This window comes from Ochotona princeps, chromosome 19 (assembly GCF_030435755.1).
Source record: "Ochotona princeps isolate mOchPri1 chromosome 19, mOchPri1.hap1, whole genome shotgun sequence".
In the NCBI taxonomy this organism is placed as follows: Eukaryota; Metazoa; Chordata; class Mammalia; order Lagomorpha; family Ochotonidae; genus Ochotona; species Ochotona princeps.
In genome coordinates this window covers 25779867-25798977 of record NC_080850.1, presented here as the reverse complement: position 1 = coordinate 25798977, position 19111 = coordinate 25779867, and the positions used below count along the sequence as shown (strand labels likewise).

Below are 19111 nucleotides of genomic sequence, written 5' to 3'. Positions count from 1 at the left end.
ACTTAATGCAAGAAGAATATTGCCATGCCCTAACTAGCAGCAGAGCTATATTCAGAGATAAGGACTTGCTTCTTCCTGAGCCCTTGTTGAAATTAATGTTATTTGAATTAGCTATATCACTTGCAATGATTCCTTGCCTCAAGTTTTAAAATTAACTGCTTATCCAAAAAATATAATGTAAAAAGGTGATTTTTTACTATTGAGTCTCATATATAAGCAATAGCATGCTCCAGGGGAGATGACATTCAGCCAGAGGTGTCTGATCTGTCTGCGGCCCCAGATCCAGTATAGCCAGAGCTCTCAAGCCAAGGACGGGGTGGGAGCTCTGGTTCTACCAACTCAGTCATCTTGCGATAAGGAAGAGCTAAGCACAGCTCATTTCAACCTCCGTCTGAAACCACATCTGCCCAAACAGACACAAAGAAGCTTGAGAACAAGAATGTAGTCTTATTCCCTGTACAACTCAGCACATCCCACAGAGCACCTGACAGTCATTTTGGTTATAACTCAAGGACTTTCCTACTTTGTAACAATGGAAGCCATGGGGTGGGGGTCCTTTCTGGATCATAGTGCTTTACAACTCCTTCCCACCCCACACCATGGAGTACACTGCATCACGGAAGAGCTCCCGATGTGCCTGTCAGATCATGGCATTGATAACTGAGCCTCACCAATTGGCACTGGCTCTTCCCTGTCAATGCAGCAAGATGAGCAGCGCTCTGCTCACCAGATGGTTATTTGTCCCACCAGCCACCTTTGCTGCATCCTGATTCACTCTGGCCTAGGACTGTCTCCAGTATTCATGCTGCAAGGCAGATCCTGCCAACAACTTTGCCAAATGGCTTCTCTCAAAGGCACGGGCTGCCCAGACAGGCTGGCTCCCCCATCTGCAGCAGCTTTTGGCAGAAGAGACACGGTTCCCCTGCTGGCTTCACCTCTTGGCTGCACCAGATATTTTTGCCAGAAGGATGATCTGACCCACCAGTAGGCACAGTCTGGAGTTCCGGGGCCATTTCAAACCCAACCCTGCTGTTCCACCAGTCTCGCCCCTGAATATAATGTCAGAACCTACCAAAGAGACCTAATCATGATCACACATACAGACATAATGCATCAAGGAAACCTAGAGCCAGTTTAAACCCATCGAGAGCCTGCTTTCCCTCCCCCATCTCCAACCTCATTATACTAGATTAGAAAGCTGAAGCCCAAACAGCAAAAGTGACTAAGCTATGGTGGCAGCAGTGGAAACCCTACCCAGGGCTTCAGGCATGCATTCCCCATGACCACTTACCATACCACATTGCCTTCAAGTCTCCCTCATCTTATTTTCAAATTCTTGATAAAAATCAGACTCTTCTGTCAGCATTACAACTTTTGTTTTAAGCAGGTATATTCTCACACTACCTTCAGGTAATCAACCTATTGCTCTGCTGAAATATGTGAAGTTTAGCTCTGGACAGACTTGGATGTGACTTTTGTTCTCCCTGCTGTTGTGTAACCTTCCACAATCATTCTGCTTCAAATTTTCATTTAAATGGGGTAATGACAGTATCATCCTATAGAGCTGTGACGATTAAATGAGAGAAAAGAAATAGTTTACAGGATAAAACCTATCCCTGACATGCAAAAAGCCCTCCACGGCTGCCAGCAACCATGAGTTTTTGTTAATGCTTAGGGGTTGTGGAAAACTCAAGACTGCATATATAAAGGGTATACCAGATATCCCCATGGTCTACACTAGGAAATTCAGGTTCTCAGCAGTCAATGCTGGGCCCAAGGTTACACAGAAAATAAAGAGAGAATCAGAGAATTTTTTTTCTTGCCCTCAGCTAAGAAATGGGAACTGATATTTCAGTTTACTAAGTGATAAAGTCAGAAAAGGGAACATTTCAGCAAAAACAGGGATAGTCACTGGAGTATCTTACGTCATATGTAATTAAATGCTGGAAATAATCTATGGATTCACAAGGGAAGCAGGAAACAAATTGTGGACACAGCCACTCTACAGAATACTGTTCAGCCACTAAACAGCTCAATGCATGAGTGTTCTTGCTGTGCGGATCAGGCCCTATCAAGGGGAGGGGGCACTCAGAAAGACCTCCCTGCCCCAGGCACACCCCTTCTAGGATCTTCTTCTCTTGACTGTAGGAATACAGTGGGAGAAGTACAGAGGCGAGCAGGAAAGGATCTCCCTCAAAGCAAAGAGACATAGTTAGCCGAGTGCAGGAAACTTCACGAAGGAGAGTTGCTCCCACTCAGGCTGGTATTGTTCATCTTACAGGATGAGATGGTGGTCCTTGGAACAGGCATTCCAACATGGAGAGCTCTGTCACACACACACACACGCTTCAATGGGATTAGAAAAAAAGGACTGTGAATTCAATTCTATAACCTTCTTCCCCCAAGGATATACCTATAGATCCATACTTATGTGTATGAAAATGCTGCCAAAGATGGTGTCTGAGGATACACAGCAACAACCACTGGCAACGATAACCTTGTGTGAGGAACAGAGGTGCACATGGCATGGAAAGCGATTCATGCTTTGCTTTATCTACTTTTGCAATGCTTGGGTCCTGTCAATTGAGAAAACATTTGTGTATTACTTGCATGATAATGAAAGTTGTGAAGGCGAGGAGAACATGTAAAACAATAATACAACAGCACGAACCTCAAGAATTCTCAACTTGGGCGTACTGCTCCTAACCTGGCTTCTGTAAAATGACAGGAGTAATGTAGACTGTCTGAGTTTTTTACCCTGTTTTGCTTTCTTGAAAGTTCTTTCTGGTAATGCTGAGTAGGCACCCAAGTTCTGCCTTGGACTACCCGAGAACTCCTGGTATCTTGTTGCAATTTTGTCTTTGATGCCTAGTTACAGCTGTTTACAGAGCTTATCCCTCCATCGAGTGTAGAGAGTGGCCCACCATTGTATGAACATACCACATTCATTAACTGCGATTCACAGGCACTTCATGAACAATGCTTGTTGGAGGAGGCAGTTCTCCAGCATCATAGACCAAACTGCCTCCGTCGTAAATTCATATGTTGAGGCTCTCATTTTCACTGGAACTAGATTTGTAGATAGGGCCTTTAGGGAGGTAATTAAGCAAATGCGAAGTCTTACGGGTTGAACATTAAAGAACTAGTACCCTTACAAAGAAGAGAAACAAATGTCAGAGATCTATCTTTTCTGTTCTCCCCTGCTCCTTCCTCTCTCTTCCACTTGTGCTCAAAAATGTCACATAACCACACGACAAGAAAGCAGTCATCTGCAAGCCAGGAAGGGAGGACTCATCAAAAACCAATCCTCCTGGCATCTAGACTTCCAGCCACCAGCATTGCTTGGAAAAAAATAAGATATGCATTGTTTAAGCCACAATATTTTGTTACACAGCCTGAGCAGACTAACATACTCAGTATAGAGCTCATTGCACTTGAGAAGCATCCTTTCTTATCTATTCTGGCATACTCCATCTGGTTGACCCATCTTTCTCAGATTAAAAATATATCCATGGAAACCTTTTGAGACCTCTTACCTCTATATATCTTTTGCAACTTACAAGGATTTCTTTATTATTATTATCACTTTATACTTGATGCAAACTCAAACTCTTTTCTTTTAAAGCACTGAATTCTGACTTCTACAGACACACATCCTTCTCCATTAGCTACAATGAACTTCCTCCAAAGAATCCAAACCAATGAATACACATTTTCCATGTACTTCACAAATGGGTATCCTGTCATCAATTCTAACTTTCCATAGTAAACCTGGAGCATAAGCATGCAAGTGTTGTGTAAAAGAAACTTCATAAAAAGAACCTGAGTTTTCAGTGGGATAGTTACATCAGGACTGTCGTTGAGCCCGATTCTAGAGTTTTACTTGAAAGTCAACAGACAGAAATTTGGTACTAAAGATGACAAGTTGGGTAAAAGTGAATTCATCTTTGTAAGCTGTGCATGGGGGTGTAGGCTGCAGGGCCACTCTGCCAAAGCAGGGATTCCTATCGCTCCACATTTATGTGCAAAAAGACATTAGCCATCCCAGAGCTGTTCTGTGCCATGCTCTTTGCTGTGGTCCAGGCAACCAGAAGGGATACCCTAGAGAATGGGAACCCAGAGGCCCCAGTGGGATCATCTCAGTTCAGTGTGGGAACTGCATTGTTAAATGCTCTGGGCTGGGAGTAACCAACATGGAGAAGACTGAAAACAAAAACAAAACAAACCAAAAAAATGGAACCCAGCTAGCTCTACATCTGCACTGCTCAAATCCACAAATATTTTCTTCCTTTTTGCATTATAAAGTAGAGTATATCTGCAGGAGTAAATTGGTTAAAAGTTCAGAAATTGGGAATTCAGGCTACCTCCCTGTGGGATTGTAGGGAAGGCCCAAAGATGTGCAATGTTGCACTGGGGCCAGGTGGGTCCCATGGATCAGCAATACTGAATGGGCATCAAGGGGGATTATATCCACAAGGTGAAATGAACCTGTGTCCTCCTCCAAAAAGCCCAGACACACAGTGCAGGCACCCAGGAGCTACAGTATGGTTATGCCAATTATAAAGCCATCCTTGTTTGTGATGTTTCATATACTTATTTGGTTCTCCTAATGCAAGATTTTCTTATTCTGAAATGTGGGATAAATGTAACTGTTTTCTCAGGGTGACTGAAGATTAAATGGATAAACAGGTGGAAAGCATCTAGGAAAATGCCAGGCACACAGTCCTCCTGATACTTCAGTTCTCAGCTTCATGACTAAACGCAACCCTGAGTTCTTAAATGCAAATGCCAGAGTCTAGGATTGTCAATCAAAGGTTGTGCACTTTTCATGGAGCCCTACCAATATTTTGACAGGAACAGCCTAATATTATTCACCCTAGGTTCATTGGTATCTTTCTGACCAGCACTTGAGATTGCCCCTAGGGACCTGGATGCTAATAATGAATACCTGCTAGTGATTTTCAATGCACACCAGTTATTATGTTTAGCGGCAGAACATTTCCCATCCCCAGAAAAGTCATTTACAGCAGTGGAAGGCAGCTTCCTCACACCTTCCGTTTCAGGCTTTTCTGAAAACAGCAGAGAGCTCATTCATCCATATGCATTGGAAACACCATTCATTCCTGACATTTGCATACAAATACCCAAACAAGTTAAGGTACTAGAAGCAGCTCTCCATCCTATGATACCACTTTCTTTGATCTTTTTTTCTAATGTCTTTGCAGCAGATCAAAAGTCATTTTCACATACTTTCCCTGCTTCAGTCATCACAGCTTCTTTCTTGAACTTATATGGACTGGGGGAGTGGGTCAGGACCTTGACTTCTTCACTTTTGTTCTTCTGGCTCCCAAATCAGCCAGATCTTAATTTAGGGGATTCTCTAAACTCAACTTACCTGACACTGGAATCTTATCCCTACCTGTAAAATGGCTTATGATAGTATTTATGTAAGTTAGTGTGTTTTTAATGAGGCTTGCCAAAGCCCCAGTTATGAGGCATTGTTTTCTGTCATTTCTTTGTACTAAGCCAACATTCGTTTGCTTGAAATTATTCACGCATTGCGTCACATCATGCCCCGGACTACACTTCTGATGATTTTACACGTCTTTGTTATGTTGGCAGTAGCCTAGATTTATTCCTCCAGGCCCTGGCCATTCTTTTGAGTGTCAGACCCAGATACCCATGTCTTGCCTGAGATTGTCACTGTGACACCAGATGTCTCACAGGCATCTCAAACTACTTGATTTCCACAGTCTGTTTCCTATTTCTGCGGCAAGCCCCTAGTATGCACCCATTTTCAGGTTAAACATCTGGAAATTTTCCTTGATACCCTTTGCATCTGTACCAAATAACTCGGAACAAGTAAGTCCAGGGTATTCTGTCTGTGTAATGTATTTCAAAGCCATCTATTTCTCTACCACTCTCTACCATGTTAGTGTACAACTAGAGCTTTCTAATCATTTCCCAGCTTTCACTTCTACTTATGCGATAAGGTCCTCTGACCTTACCCTACAAAACAGCCAGACTGAGATTTGGGGGGAGGGGGGGAGCTTGGTCAGATTTCTCCCCTGATTAAAATCCTTTCATGTCTTTCTGTCTGTCTTCGGATAAACTCCAAATTCCTTTGGACAACAGGGTTCAATGTGATCTGCTCCTTGAATTCCTCTCCAATATTTTTTCCAGCATTTTCATGAGAATTTTCAAACAGAAAAAAGCAATTACAGTGAATGTCCATAGATCTATGACCTGGATTTTGCATTTAATATTTTATAGTTGCTTTATCATGTTTATATCATTTGTCCATCCTTGTATCCTAGCATTAGTATTTCTCATTTTCTGTGTGTCTGAAAATAAGGACTTGAATTTCATGCTCACATTCACTTGCTCCCTATACTACTGTTAGTTATCTTTCCATTCCTTGACTCTTTCAGATTATTTTATATCTCAGAACTTCCTAACCTATTGTTCTTCTACCTAAAATGACTCTAGCTCTTGTTGATTTTGCTCTTTTGAAGATTTACTTGAAATGCAGTTACAGGGAGAATGAGACAGAAACACAGAGACAGACAGAGAGAGGGAGACTGTTCACTCACTTGTTTGCTCCCTAAATGGTCACAACAAGCAGGCCAGGCCAAAGTCGGAAGCCGAGCTTCCATCCCAGTCTCAAACATGTATGGCAGAAGCCTAGCACTTGGACCAGCTTCTGCTACTTTCGCAAATTCACTACTAGGGGGCTGGTTCAGATGTGGAGCATCCAGAACTCAAACTGATACCCATATAAGCGATATCACAGTCATCACAGGCAGTTAGCTTCACCCACTAGGCCACAATGCTGGCCCCACAAATTTTCCCATTTTAAGGACTCAAACTCTCATATGGGATACCAGCATCACAGGTGGCAGATTAACCTTTTGTTCCACAACATCAGCCCCTCTTGCTAATTCTGAACACATCTTATAGCTTTCAGCTTAAATGGTTTCAGAAAGGCTACCTATAAATCCTCAATCTAATTATATCCTCTGAGGTAGGCATTACAGCACAGTAAGTAAAGCTGCCACTTGGGAAGCCCTCATCCCTTATACAAGGTGCCTGAGCCTCATCTTCTGATCCAACTTCCTGGAAAGCAGCAGACAAGGGTTTCAACAGTTGATGCCCAGCCACTCACATGGGAGACCGACCCATGTGGAGTTCCAGTTCCTGGCATTAGCTTGGCTTAACCCTGGCTATTACAGGTTGAATCATCAAGTGGAAGTCTCTTTGCCTCTCACTCTCTATTACTGTATCTTTTAAATAGACAGATCTTTTTTTTTTTTTATTCAATCCACCTTTCCTACATATGGTGTCATGATATCTGTGTCTGTTCGGAATACCACTTGTAAATCACAGTTGATAACTACATATTTATTTGCAAAAGTGTTTGTTTCACATCTATCTCCCCCACTTGATTGTATGCTCCATGAGGATAAAGCCCACATCTGAACTGGAACATGGCGTGTGGCCTCCACCAAGAGTCAACTAGTGTATGTTGAAGACTGGATCAATAGCTAAAAGGAGCTATCCAGAGTAGTGGAATGTTTATTCCTTTCATAAGCACAAGGAAGATAAATTTTCTAAAGCCCTGGGAGAAGTTGGGACTTACTGGCTGCCAGAATATAACCATACAGTAATTCTGAAAATAATTAAATGACAAGACTGACTGTTAGTGGATAAACCAAGAGCAGATCATGACCTCCCTCTCCAATAGCCCTTCCCCCTTCCCTTCAAGAAGACCCCAAATCAACACAAACTCCAAGGAAGAAGAGGCATACCACTAAAATACATCTGAAACAATAATACCAGCTGAAAGGCACATGTGCTACTGTTGTTCCCATTTTACAGCTAGGGAAGCTGACAACAGAGCAGTTATTTTAAAACACTCTACCCATACTGCATAGTCTGTCTGTGGCCACATTTGAAACTAAGCAAGATTAATCTAGAAAACTCACAGACTGCTGTAATGGAGATACAATTTCAGTTGGCACTAACAGAAACCTAAAAATACAGGAAGAAGCCCAAATATAGATCAGAGAGAGTTAGAAAACCTGGAATTCCATATCCGGAAATGCCAATCAAACTTTTTGCATTGACTTTATTTTTATAGTCAATCCAATCCCTTCGGGTGCCTTTCCTCATACTTAACTCCATACTCTCTAAAATTATTCCTGCAAAGAATTTTACTACAGCAGGAAACAACTCAAAGCTAAAACCGTGGTGATCATTCTCCTAAGAGAAGCAGGTGAAACGGGGTAGAACAGGAATTTCAGACAGAATCCTGAACATGAAGACTGAGTTTCTCCCTGGATATACGACCTTGGCAGACTAGTTACATCCAAGAGCCTTAAGTGCATTTGAAAATGAAAATGACAGCAATCCACTTAGCAGGATTTGAAGATAGTAAAACATTACACAGGAAGAGCTCAGAACAGTGCTTGGAAGACAACATACCCCAAAACATTAACTTTGGAAAGGGAATCAGGATGGGAAAAGGAAAGAGAGCACAGTAGGTTTAATGTTCATAATTTCCACGGAGTCACTGAAAATGTCTTTAATAAGTGTACATCATGTATTCTTTCTAGAGAGCGCCCCTGCACACAAAGCTTAGGTAAAAAGTGTCCTTTAGCGTTTGCACTGCTCTTAGCTGGATGAACTTGCCTGCAGCTACCACTTACAATGCAAATTGAGCTTAGAGTCCTTCACACTAACTACACAGCAGAAATCTTTCGGCTTTAAATAGACTACTGCAGTGTGAAAGCATCTCAGCAAAGGGAAGCAAAATTCAGAGGTAAATGTGGAGATGATTTGGGACGAAAACAAAAAAAAAATCCTGCAATGTCTGAGCCCGCAGGAGGAAAATACAGAAATACGAAAGGAGACAAAAAAGCAGGATCTGTGACAGGAAGTAACTGGAGGCTAACTGTCCAGTAAGGAGGGTTAACTCAATAAGGGGGGAGAGAACTTTGGAGAACAAGCCCCCTGTGAAGAGAATGGTAACAAAGAATACTAGCAGCTGGGGTTCTTTCAAGGTGTCCTGGTACCCCCTAAGGTGTGTCCATCAGAAGAGGGGCTCCTTCCCTTTTGGTCAGCATGATTACATGAACATTCCCTAAAAACACCAGATCAAGACCAGAGGGAGCTTTCTGCCCTACCCAACTTTTGGTATTTATTTCATTGAAGTTTTCCTTTTCTTTTGATTCTTTCCATAACTTCACTGAGATCAAAGAAAGAGATTCTCACACACCACACGTTTAGAAAAACTCACTGCTATATACTCACTCCTCCTTAATGACTTGATGAGCCAGACATTCTATCCAGAATCAAAATTTACAAAAATGCCAAAAGACAGGAGCAAGGGTGGTATCCAGGACCCTGAAAGCAGCAAGGAATGTCACCGTCACTTGATTTTCTCACTCTACAAAGGATATTCCTATTCACTTAACCTTAAATTGGCCATCTTCTCAGCTAGTTTCCTTTGCCCTCAGCAAGATAACAAAGCAGAAAACACTGAGAACGCTCTTGCTTGTTTTCTTTTTTTCCTTTTTCTTTTTGTGGACATAAACAGAAAGAAACGTTCCTTGCAAAGCCAGTAGACCTAGGGTCATCTTCTCTTACATAGATATAGTCATCGTACACTACATAGTCACTGAGTCAGTGACAAAAGACAGAGGAAGAATGATTTACAATCACGTTGTCATCGTGCAAATACAAGAATCAGTTAAAGTATGGTGCTGGGGTGGGGTGGGGTGGGGTTACACATCTTTAAACCCTCTCTAAGCCTTCATCTCTGCTTGGCCCAATGCCACGGATACATGGGACTTGATGCTCTCCAACAACCACGATGGAGAGAGACTACATTTTCAACAGCACTCTTTCACCGAAAACTTCCAGGGATGTTCATAGAAGATGCCATTTGTGCCCAAACTGTGTATTTTCACTTCTTTCAGAGCACGCGGTCTTGTCCCTCCTTCCCACATCTCCCCAGTTGCCTTTTGATGTGCTTCCATATCACACGAAATTTAGCATCCAAAAATAATACCAATATTCTTAACATGTCTCACAAGTCTCCTAAAGCATTTCCACACACATGATCTCACATGCACGTTACAATGTGACAAGGAGACACTTCAGATGAGTAGCCGAAGACGCAACCCATAGGCAGAAAATGAAAGCAAAAATGCAAAAGTTTAGGCATTTGAAAGAAAAGAAACAACCCTGCTCCACTCTCTATTCACACACAAAAGGAAGAAAGATTCCACCTGCTGGCTTGTCTTTGCAGCCTGCACAGCACTTGGGCTGATGTCAGAACAAGCTGAGAGAGAGAGAGAGAAGAGAGAGAGAGAGAGAGAGAGAGAGAGAGAGAGAGAGAGAGAGAGAGAGAGAAATTTCACCTCTTGGCAAAGCTCAGCCTGCTGAACCCTTTTGCTCTCTGCTGGCTGTTGATTCAGCAGAAACTACTGCTGCAGAATTCATAATGGTGATTTTTAAAGGCCCCACGGATCGCGTCGCTCTCCCCACGTGTTAGCCTCATTCGCTCGCTGCCGGAACACTATTTTCCCCAGCCACCTTGATTTCTGGTGAATGCACTTCGAGGGGAGACGCGGCATGCCCTTTTGCAAAGGGCCTTTGGAGGGTTTTGATTGTCTGAGCAGGTAACCTGGCCGGCCAGAGGGATGAATGGGCAGGAAATGAAACCGTGCCCTGCCAGAAACCACCAAGGGACACAGCATCCTTTCGTTCAGGGAGGGGTACACCAAAGTCCCTTCTGGGTCCCCTCCCTTCCGTTTGCTTTTCCACCCCACAAGACCCAGGCAAGCATCTTAGAAGAGGGTCCATCGGCCTCTCAGTGGCATCATTAGGTAGGGAGCCCCACCCTGAAAAGCTGGGGAAGGAAGGAGGGGGGTGCTGGGTCCACCTGCTGCTGAACGCTGGGCCCACCTTGAGGTGCCCAGATGGGTGCTAGGCGCACCACCAGCGGAACCCCTGCGAGCCCAGCCCCCGCCACAGCCCCGGGGCGAGCAGCAGTCCGGGCCACCGCACGTCTGGCGGCCGGTGGAATCCCGCGACCCGCAACTTGTGCCCGGCGCCAGCGGCGGAATGTGTCGGGGCTGGCTTTACCTTCGGTCGCATAGCTGTGGTCTCGCAGGAAACTGTTGTTGATTTTGCGGGTATCAATGTCCTCCTCCATTGACAGCAGGCTTACTTGCGTGGGGACCAGAAGCCGGCAGACAAGTATCCATGATCCCTCCCCGCAGCCAGTCTCACAGGAGAGGGGGGCAGGGGAGCCAGTGGGACTGCACCATGGTCCGAGCCTGAGGAGGAGACGGGGAGGCGGAGAGAAGAAAAAAAATAAAAACCCGGCAGTGGAGCTGTCACCTCCTCCACTGGGTGCTCCGAGGCTGCGGCGGCTCCTCCCGCGTGGTGCGCTCACTCCGGCTCCAATTCCCAGCGAGGATGCTGCTGCGCTTGCCTCTGCTGCCTCCGGGTGCCAAGATGTGCTGGCCCCGAGGGGGGTCTGGTCCCTTCCGCCTGCCCAGAAGGCGCTCACAAGCGGGGATGGGGAGATGCCCAACAGGTTCCCCTCCTTGGCAGCCGCTCCAAAATGAGAAAAAAAATTTTTTTTTAATCCCTCCTCCCCTTGGGAGAACAGGCAGCCGCGACAAAATGGTGCCTTTCCGGACCCGAGCTGCAGTGGCGAGATGACAGGGGCGGGATTCGGGCTTGCCTGGCTGGGATGAGGGTGCAGGTCCCACGGGAGGGCAGCTCCAGCGGGCGGGGGGGCTGGAGAAGTCGGCAGGGAGCTGGGTAGGGCGCTGTGGCCAGCGCACTCACCCTCACACCCACACACGCGCACTCGCAGCAGCTGCTGCTGCTGCTGCTGCTTCCACCGCTGCTGCAGGAGGCTGGAGGCGGCTGGTGCATTAAAGGCGAGGCTCCTCCCAACCGCGTCAGCAGCCCAGGGACTCTTCCGTAGCAGTGGCGGTGGCCCAGGCTGAGGCTGCGGCGGCTCTCTGCTGCAGTGAGGCGCATGCAGCCGCCAACCAGCACCTGAGTGGCAAACAGCGAGCTTGCAGGTTCACGCTGAGAGCACAGAAGTGCTCTTCTCAACAAATTTCCCTTCTTCGAGGATGCCTAGGGTAGCGCCTGTGCTGCCACCCAGAACCCCTGGACTCAATGCCTTTCTCAGGGCACCTGGACTTTGAAACAGTAAGAAGTAGGTTTCTTTGGAGACGAGGGTAGTTTGCATCCAGGTTCTTTGGCTCATTCCTCTGCAGTACATGCAATCTGCCGAGCAAGTTAAAGACTGAGGCCTGAGGCTTCCAGTCTCAGAAATGGATGCCAAGAGTAGAAGGCTGAGCTACCATTGTCTGGTCCAAGTCCTCTGGGCTAGGAACAAAATGGGGGGCAGGGGCCGAGAACTTTGCCTCTTGGATCCCATGTGCCTCCCCATTGCAAGCACGGTCACAGCGTCTGAGAATAGCAGCAGGTTGGTGTTCAGAAACACCTGTTTACACAGACAGAGGGAAGAACAGGACTGAGTTGCACATCTGTTCAACATAATCTGAAAAGGCTGCTGTCCTCAACTTTCTTTTTTTGAGAAACTGCTGCGGTCCCTCTGTTACATCCTGCTGGAACAGTTCCATTCCCTCCCAACATGGAAAACTCATGAAAACAAAAGCAAGCCAAATGCCCCAAAGAGGCTCTGCTACCTGGAGGGGATGCTAAGGACCCAGTTAGTGAGGGGAAGGAAGGAGGCAGGAAGGGAGGGAGGGAATGAGGAAGGGAGGGAAGCAAGGACGGAGGGAGGGAGAGAGAGAGACACCTGCCTTCCAACATTAACTGCAAGAAAAATTTCCTTCCCCATCCATGTTTCCCCAAACTGTAAATTTACACATTCGAAACAATGACAGTTATTGTTAAACAACCCAAATCATACAATGAAATAACTAAAGCCACCAGAAAACCGATTTGGAAATAAAAGTCAAACCAAAGCTATAGAAAGCCAATTTGGAAAACAGATCTTGCCAGTTTTTTCTTGGAAAAGGTACTCATTTCAATGGGTGTCACTGTAGAAAGACATCAGCAAATGTCTTGCTCAGTTAAGCTCCATGAGTTTAGCAGGACGAGCCCAGAGGGACCTGTGAGTTAATTATATACATACAATGCTTCAGCTAACACAATTTACAAAGTATCTGAAGTTCAAAAAAATTTAGAAAAAAGGAAAACAAGCCCTTAAGTGAGGCTGGGAATTGCCGTTCCGCTTCCTTGAAGAATGGAACCTGGCAGGTGGAAAGTGGCGTTAACTCCATTTCATGCATAGTTCCGGGAGAAGAGAAGAGAATAGAATAGTTCCTTAATAACACTTTTTTGGAGGGAGGAAGTTACTCTTCCAATGGATTTCATTTTAGTATCAGCTGATGGTAAAGTCGTAGACACTTGTGAATTACAATGACAGGTGAAGACTGGTATGCAGTATTGTGGTTACAAGAGGGTTGTGTAAACCACTGCTCAGAACTCAAGGGCCTGCTTTCTGTTCCCCTAGGATTATCGTGTTCCTTCTAGAGGTTTTCAGCATTTCTGCGTTGCACATTCCTCTTCCATACACTAGTCTCTTGCCTATGATCATGTTGCCTCTACTGTTTTTCTCTTCTTCATGACATACCACATTGCATGACATTTGTCTACTTGCTATTATCAACCATTTCCACACTGAGTGCCTGGCACTTAGTAGATGCTGGATGAAGATACATATTTCTTGAAAGACTGAATCAACCATTGCATTTGTTTAGTGATATTTAAGTTTTAAAGCTCTACTTTTATTAAGATTTCCACCAAAACAGCTGTTGTGCGCTTGAAATTTTTTTAGCTCAGAACCATTTTTCCTACTGAAATAATTGTTCCTGTTAATTCCTATATGTATACACACCAAAAGTGTAATATTCAATATATGCCAAGAATGGTTCTTGGCACAAAGTGTAAGGGTTTCAGAGCACTTAGGCAAAACAGAGCATCTTCCTTCATATAACTTAAAAATTACCATCTGATATTAGTAACATGAGCTTATTTAAAAACACAACAAAAACCAAAAAGTTATTTTGACTTTTAATTGAAGGATAGGGTAGGAGGAGAGCAAGAAATAATTTCCACACACCACTTTTCTCCCCCAATGTTTGCAATAACCATGCCTGGGAGGGTCAAAGCCAGGAGCTCAGCACCAAATCAAGCTCTGCTATGCGGGTATCAGGAACCCAGGTACCTGGAACCACCACTTGGTTCCTTCCAGACTATGAATCAGTAGTAATAAGTCTGATCAGAAGTGGAGAAGCTGGGACTCAAACTCGGTACGTGATGCAGGTACTCAACTAGAATCTTTTTTTTTTTTTAAGATTTATTTATTTCTATTGGAAAGGCAAATATACAGAGAGGAGGAGAGACAAAGAGGAAGATCCTCTGTCCGATGATTCACTCCCCAAGTGACCGCAATGGCTGGAGCTGTGCCAATCCGAAACTAGGAGCCAGTAGCTCCTCCAGGTCTCCCACGCGGGTGGCAGGGTCCCAAAGCTTTGGCCCATCCTTGACTGCTTTCCCAGGCCACAAGCAGGGAGCTGGATAGGAAGTGGGGTCACCAGGATTAGAACTGGCAATCATATGGGATCCCAGCACGTGCAATGAGAGGACCTTAACCACTACACAATCGCACCAGGCCCTCAAGAAAAATCTTAACCACTGAGCCATACAGTGCCCCCACTCTGCTCCCCAATGAACAAATTAAAAATGTTAAATGCTATGACTGATATTACGCAAGGTGATATTGTATAAATTATTCATGTACTAGACTAATGTGATAACCTGAGCATGTATACATTCTCCCTAAATCTTGGTGTTTTTAACTACAAATTAGGACAAATAACAATACTGAACCTCATCATTATAGAGAGGAGATGCTGGAAAGACTATTGTGATTACTTTGTGTTGAGTGTTTTCTACACCATCATCAACATGTAACAAATACTGAAGAAACTACCAGTCAGAAACCAAGCTACGACTGGAGATTCAATATCAGCACATTAATGCATGGTTAGCCTCTGGTACCACGACACTTAGTGTTCATTTTGCAATTATATAAGGGGGGGTACAGGCTACAAAAGGACTTTCTAAAAGGATGATCTAATTCAGGCTTAGGTTTTACACAGAAAGGGTCAGTTACAAAAACACAGCCTTCTTAAGTCATCCAGTTCAGCAGGATAGCACGTGGACATTCATGTTATGGACCCATTTCCTTAGGTGCACCACCCCTCCAACCATGTCAGTCTAGAGTTTTCTAGACTGGAACGTTTTTATGCATCCTGGTGAAGTAGCATGTGAAATATGTCATTTTATTAAAACATTTGACCTAAGCCAATCTGAAGATTAATATAGACTTCAGGTGTTAGGCTATCATGATTTGTGGCAGGACTCCAGCATTTATAAATTTTCTAACCTTTGGTAAGTCATTGACCATCTTGGAGTCTCTGTATTGGCAAACTGGAGGAGGACAATAGTGGACAATTCAAAGGGTTGTTGGGTGACCCTTTAGGGAACAACGCACAGAAAGTGCTTAGTCCAGGCTTGGCCAGAACCATGCCTCACTTTGAGACAGGTTCATCATCTTCATGGGGCTGCATGGAGATCTCCTCCCTGGGGACTAGTGACCACAGACCCAAGTTTTACCACCTGGTGATCTGACGTATAGAGCAACTAGAGACTGGATGCATGAAATTTTACCATCTTACAAAAAAATCTTTTCATAAACCAGAAAGTCCTGTCCAGATAAAAGAATCAGGATAGTCCCCACTGGGTTTTCACATCCTGGGTGTGCAGGATCACTGGTCACCAAGAGTGAAATTCTGGAGCCTATGGAACTGTATCATGGAATAATACATTAATTTTAAAAAGCAAACAGAAAAAAAACCTCTTGCCTCCAAAGTGTTTTATCCGCACTAGACTCTAGACTATCAACTCATTTTATTGAGTGAAATGATGTTCTCTCAATTATTCAAGTACAGACACTTAGGAAAACACATAAGGGTGGGTTGTACCTGCATTTTAGAACTGACTTTGCCAATTGTGCTCATCTCTTTCCAGCTCTGCCTTATGGTAAGAGCATCAAATCTGAAATCCTTCCTAGCAGGAAATATTTCCCTTACGGAAATTTTTTAAAGATGTGTAAGTCAGGGTGATTTTATTTTTGAGAACCCAGTCTTCACCAGCAGATCAATAGCAACATGTAACTCACTGATGTACCTTTTACACGACCCTCTCATTTTTCCATACTAACCCAAATTCAAGTCAGTCCCAGACCGTCTTCCATCCAATGACATTCTGCCACAGCGTTGAATGTCTCTGAAAAGCCTACCTTGGTCAGGAAGCTTTCCCGCATCCATCAGAGGAACTCTGATGCCCTTGTCTGATCCCTTCAAGGCAGGTTGTGGGATGACCATGGTAGACTTGGGAGTGATTGCTCCTAGAAGGCTCCTAGACCTGACAATGTAAGGAACGTGAGGTCATGCCTACTCTCAAGAAAGCGTTCTTTGTACTGTCCAAACTTCACTTATTCTTGTCCTTGATTTGACTAAATGCAAAACAAAGACGTTCAGTCTGATTTCACGGAATGATCTTTCACTTGTCTAGTTAAGATTTTAATGCCATGGAAGAAAAGGAGAGTCCAGATATGAGAGAAAAACATCCTCTTGTACTTTTTCATTCAGTGGTTAGAGAGTTAAATTCACGCTGTGTAAGATGGTTTTGATTTGTTAGGACCAGGCAAGGGTTTCCTGGTTAAGCAGCACTGCATGGCTTTTGCCTAGTGATGGATTCTACTGCTCAAAAATAAAATTTCAGTGTGACTTAAAAGTATTTACTAAAAAAGTCTTTCAAATTAAGAAAATACATCAGGAAATAACACCTTACAGCTTTTGTCCTAAGAAAATAATTATAAATGTGCAAAAACTTAGCCATTTTTCAGAACAATGTAAATATACACAAAAGTCAGAAACAATTCAGATGTCCAACATAATGGATCGATTAGGCAAATTAAACATGTTCATTCAACAGAAAATTATTGAGCCATTGATGCAAGAATAACGGCTAACTAAGCATTTAATATGTACCAGGCATTATACAAAGGGCTTTGTTAGCCTTACCTCATTTAATTCTAAAACACCAGCCCCTATCAGGTAAATACTATTAACAGTTCCATTTTACTGAGGTGGATGGAGGTAAAGATACACCCAAAGTCCAGCAAAACAGAGCCTGGCTCTCAATCACAATGTCTCTCAGGCCCATTCTCTTCACAGCTGTTGTGCTCTGCACACACACAAGCAGTGTGCATGCTTGTGTTGGGCTAGGCAGAAGTGCAAACAGAAGGCCATGGAGGTTTTTTCCCAAAGCAACCATCACTAGATTCCGATTTGTCCTTCTTAGAGATAAATATTCTCTCTCTGAAAAAACTCATTACCATAGTATGGGCAAGGTTGTGGAGAAACTAAACCTTCACGTACTGCTTCTAAGACAACATAGTGCAGTCATATAGTCTGACATTTCTTGCAATGTTGGAGTTAACACTCAACCCAGAAACTTTACTTCTATCTGTATACTCAAGAGAATGGGAAACCCGTGTTTATAGCAAAGATACTTTTAAACATGTCTTCTAAGGCAAAAAAACAAAACAAAACAAAACAAAACCAAAAAAACCAGAAACAATCCAATGTCCATTAACTGGAAAAACAGCTAACCAGAATTTCATTTATCCAGCCAAGAGAACATTACTCGTCTATACAAAGAAATGAAGTAGTGATGCATGCTACAACATGGAGGAAACTTGAAAAGCCTTATGCTAAGTGATAGAAGCTGCACACAAAAGCCCACACACTGGATGGCACCATTCATTTGCAGTGTTCAGAACAGGCAGGACCACGGACACAGAACGTAGATTTACAGCTGCTAGAGCTGACTGTGGAGTTGGGGAATGGGAGAGACTGCTAAAAGATTTTGCTTTTTAAGATGGAAAACCTGTTCTAAGATTAGATGGGGGCAATAGTCACACAACACTGACTCTAATGTAAATCACTGCATCGCATACTTTCAAAGGGGTGAATTTTATAGCATGTGAGTCATACCTCAGTAAGGCTGTTATTAAAGATTAAAAATCATGAGGTTAGCATGGTGGCACGCACGTTAGTCTTCCACCCTGTGGTGCCAGCATCCTAGATGGGCTCTGCTTTGTGTCCAGATGCTCCACTTGCAATCAATTTCTCGGCTAATGGCCTAGGAATGTAGCAGAGCATGGCCCAAGTCCTGGGGATCCTGTACCCACATGGGAGACCTGGAAGCAGCTGCTGGCTCCTGGCTTCAAATTAACTCAGCTCTGGCCTTTGTGGCCATTTATGGAATAAAGCAGACGATGGAAGGCCTTCTCTTCATATCTCTCCTTTTTCTCTGTAAAATCTGTTGTGCAGATGAAAATAAAGAAATCGCTACTGTTACTCCTTGGAGAGTATGCTGTATGTCTGAGTATAGTAGTGCAAAAAATCTTAAAAGAACCTGATGACAAGGATAGATGTTGATGTTATGTTAAAAAATGATGAAATAAAACAACTGCTTTCATATTTTACTTAAAAATATATGTATGGCACTGGATGTGCATATTTTTTCGTGGTCTTTTTTTCATATTCTTTGTCAAAGAAAATTTACAACATGCAACATTTTGCATAAGAAGAATATTTTTAGCGCCATGAACTACTTTAAGATGAGATCCTATGTTACAAAGATCAAATAATTTTCTTCATTCCCTGGAGTTGAAAAATACAGATATTAAAATGTTTTTGTGGGGGCCAGCATAACTGGAAAGCTGCTACCTGCACCATCAGCACCCCAATAGACACAATTTATGTCTCAGCTGCTCTGCTTCTGGTCCAGCTCCCTACTAATGGCCTGGGAAAGCAGCAAAGGATGGCCCAAAGCTTTGGGCCCCTGCCACCCACCTGGGAGACCAAGAGGAACCTCCCGGCTCCCAGATTCAGCTTGGCTTAATCTTATA

General features: G+C 43.7%; 1 protein-coding gene across 17 annotated transcripts in view; it reads right to left on the bottom strand.

Moving 5' to 3' along the window:
• PPP2R2B (protein phosphatase 2 regulatory subunit Bbeta) overlaps window positions 1-19111 on the bottom strand; it is a 299602-nt gene that overhangs the window by 247105 nt on the left and 33386 nt on the right. For 4 of the 17 annotated variants that reach the window (XM_058677679.1, XM_058677686.1, XM_058677680.1 and 1 more), the window contains exons 1-2: window positions 16430-16556; window positions 11152-11345 (exon numbers count right to left, since the gene is read on the bottom strand). The exons of 5 other annotated variants lie outside the window; for them this stretch is intronic. Coding sequence is in view for 6 of the 12 variants with exons in the window: in XM_058677676.1 (XP_058533659.1) it covers window positions 11152-11221 (70 nt within the window). In the remaining 6 variants the exon portion in view is untranslated. Of the gene's footprint in view, window positions 1-11151; window positions 11346-16429; window positions 16557-19111 lie in introns of those variants that run through there. 8 more of the 17 variants (XM_058677673.1, XM_058677672.1, XM_058677674.1 and 5 more) reach the window with 4 other exon arrangements.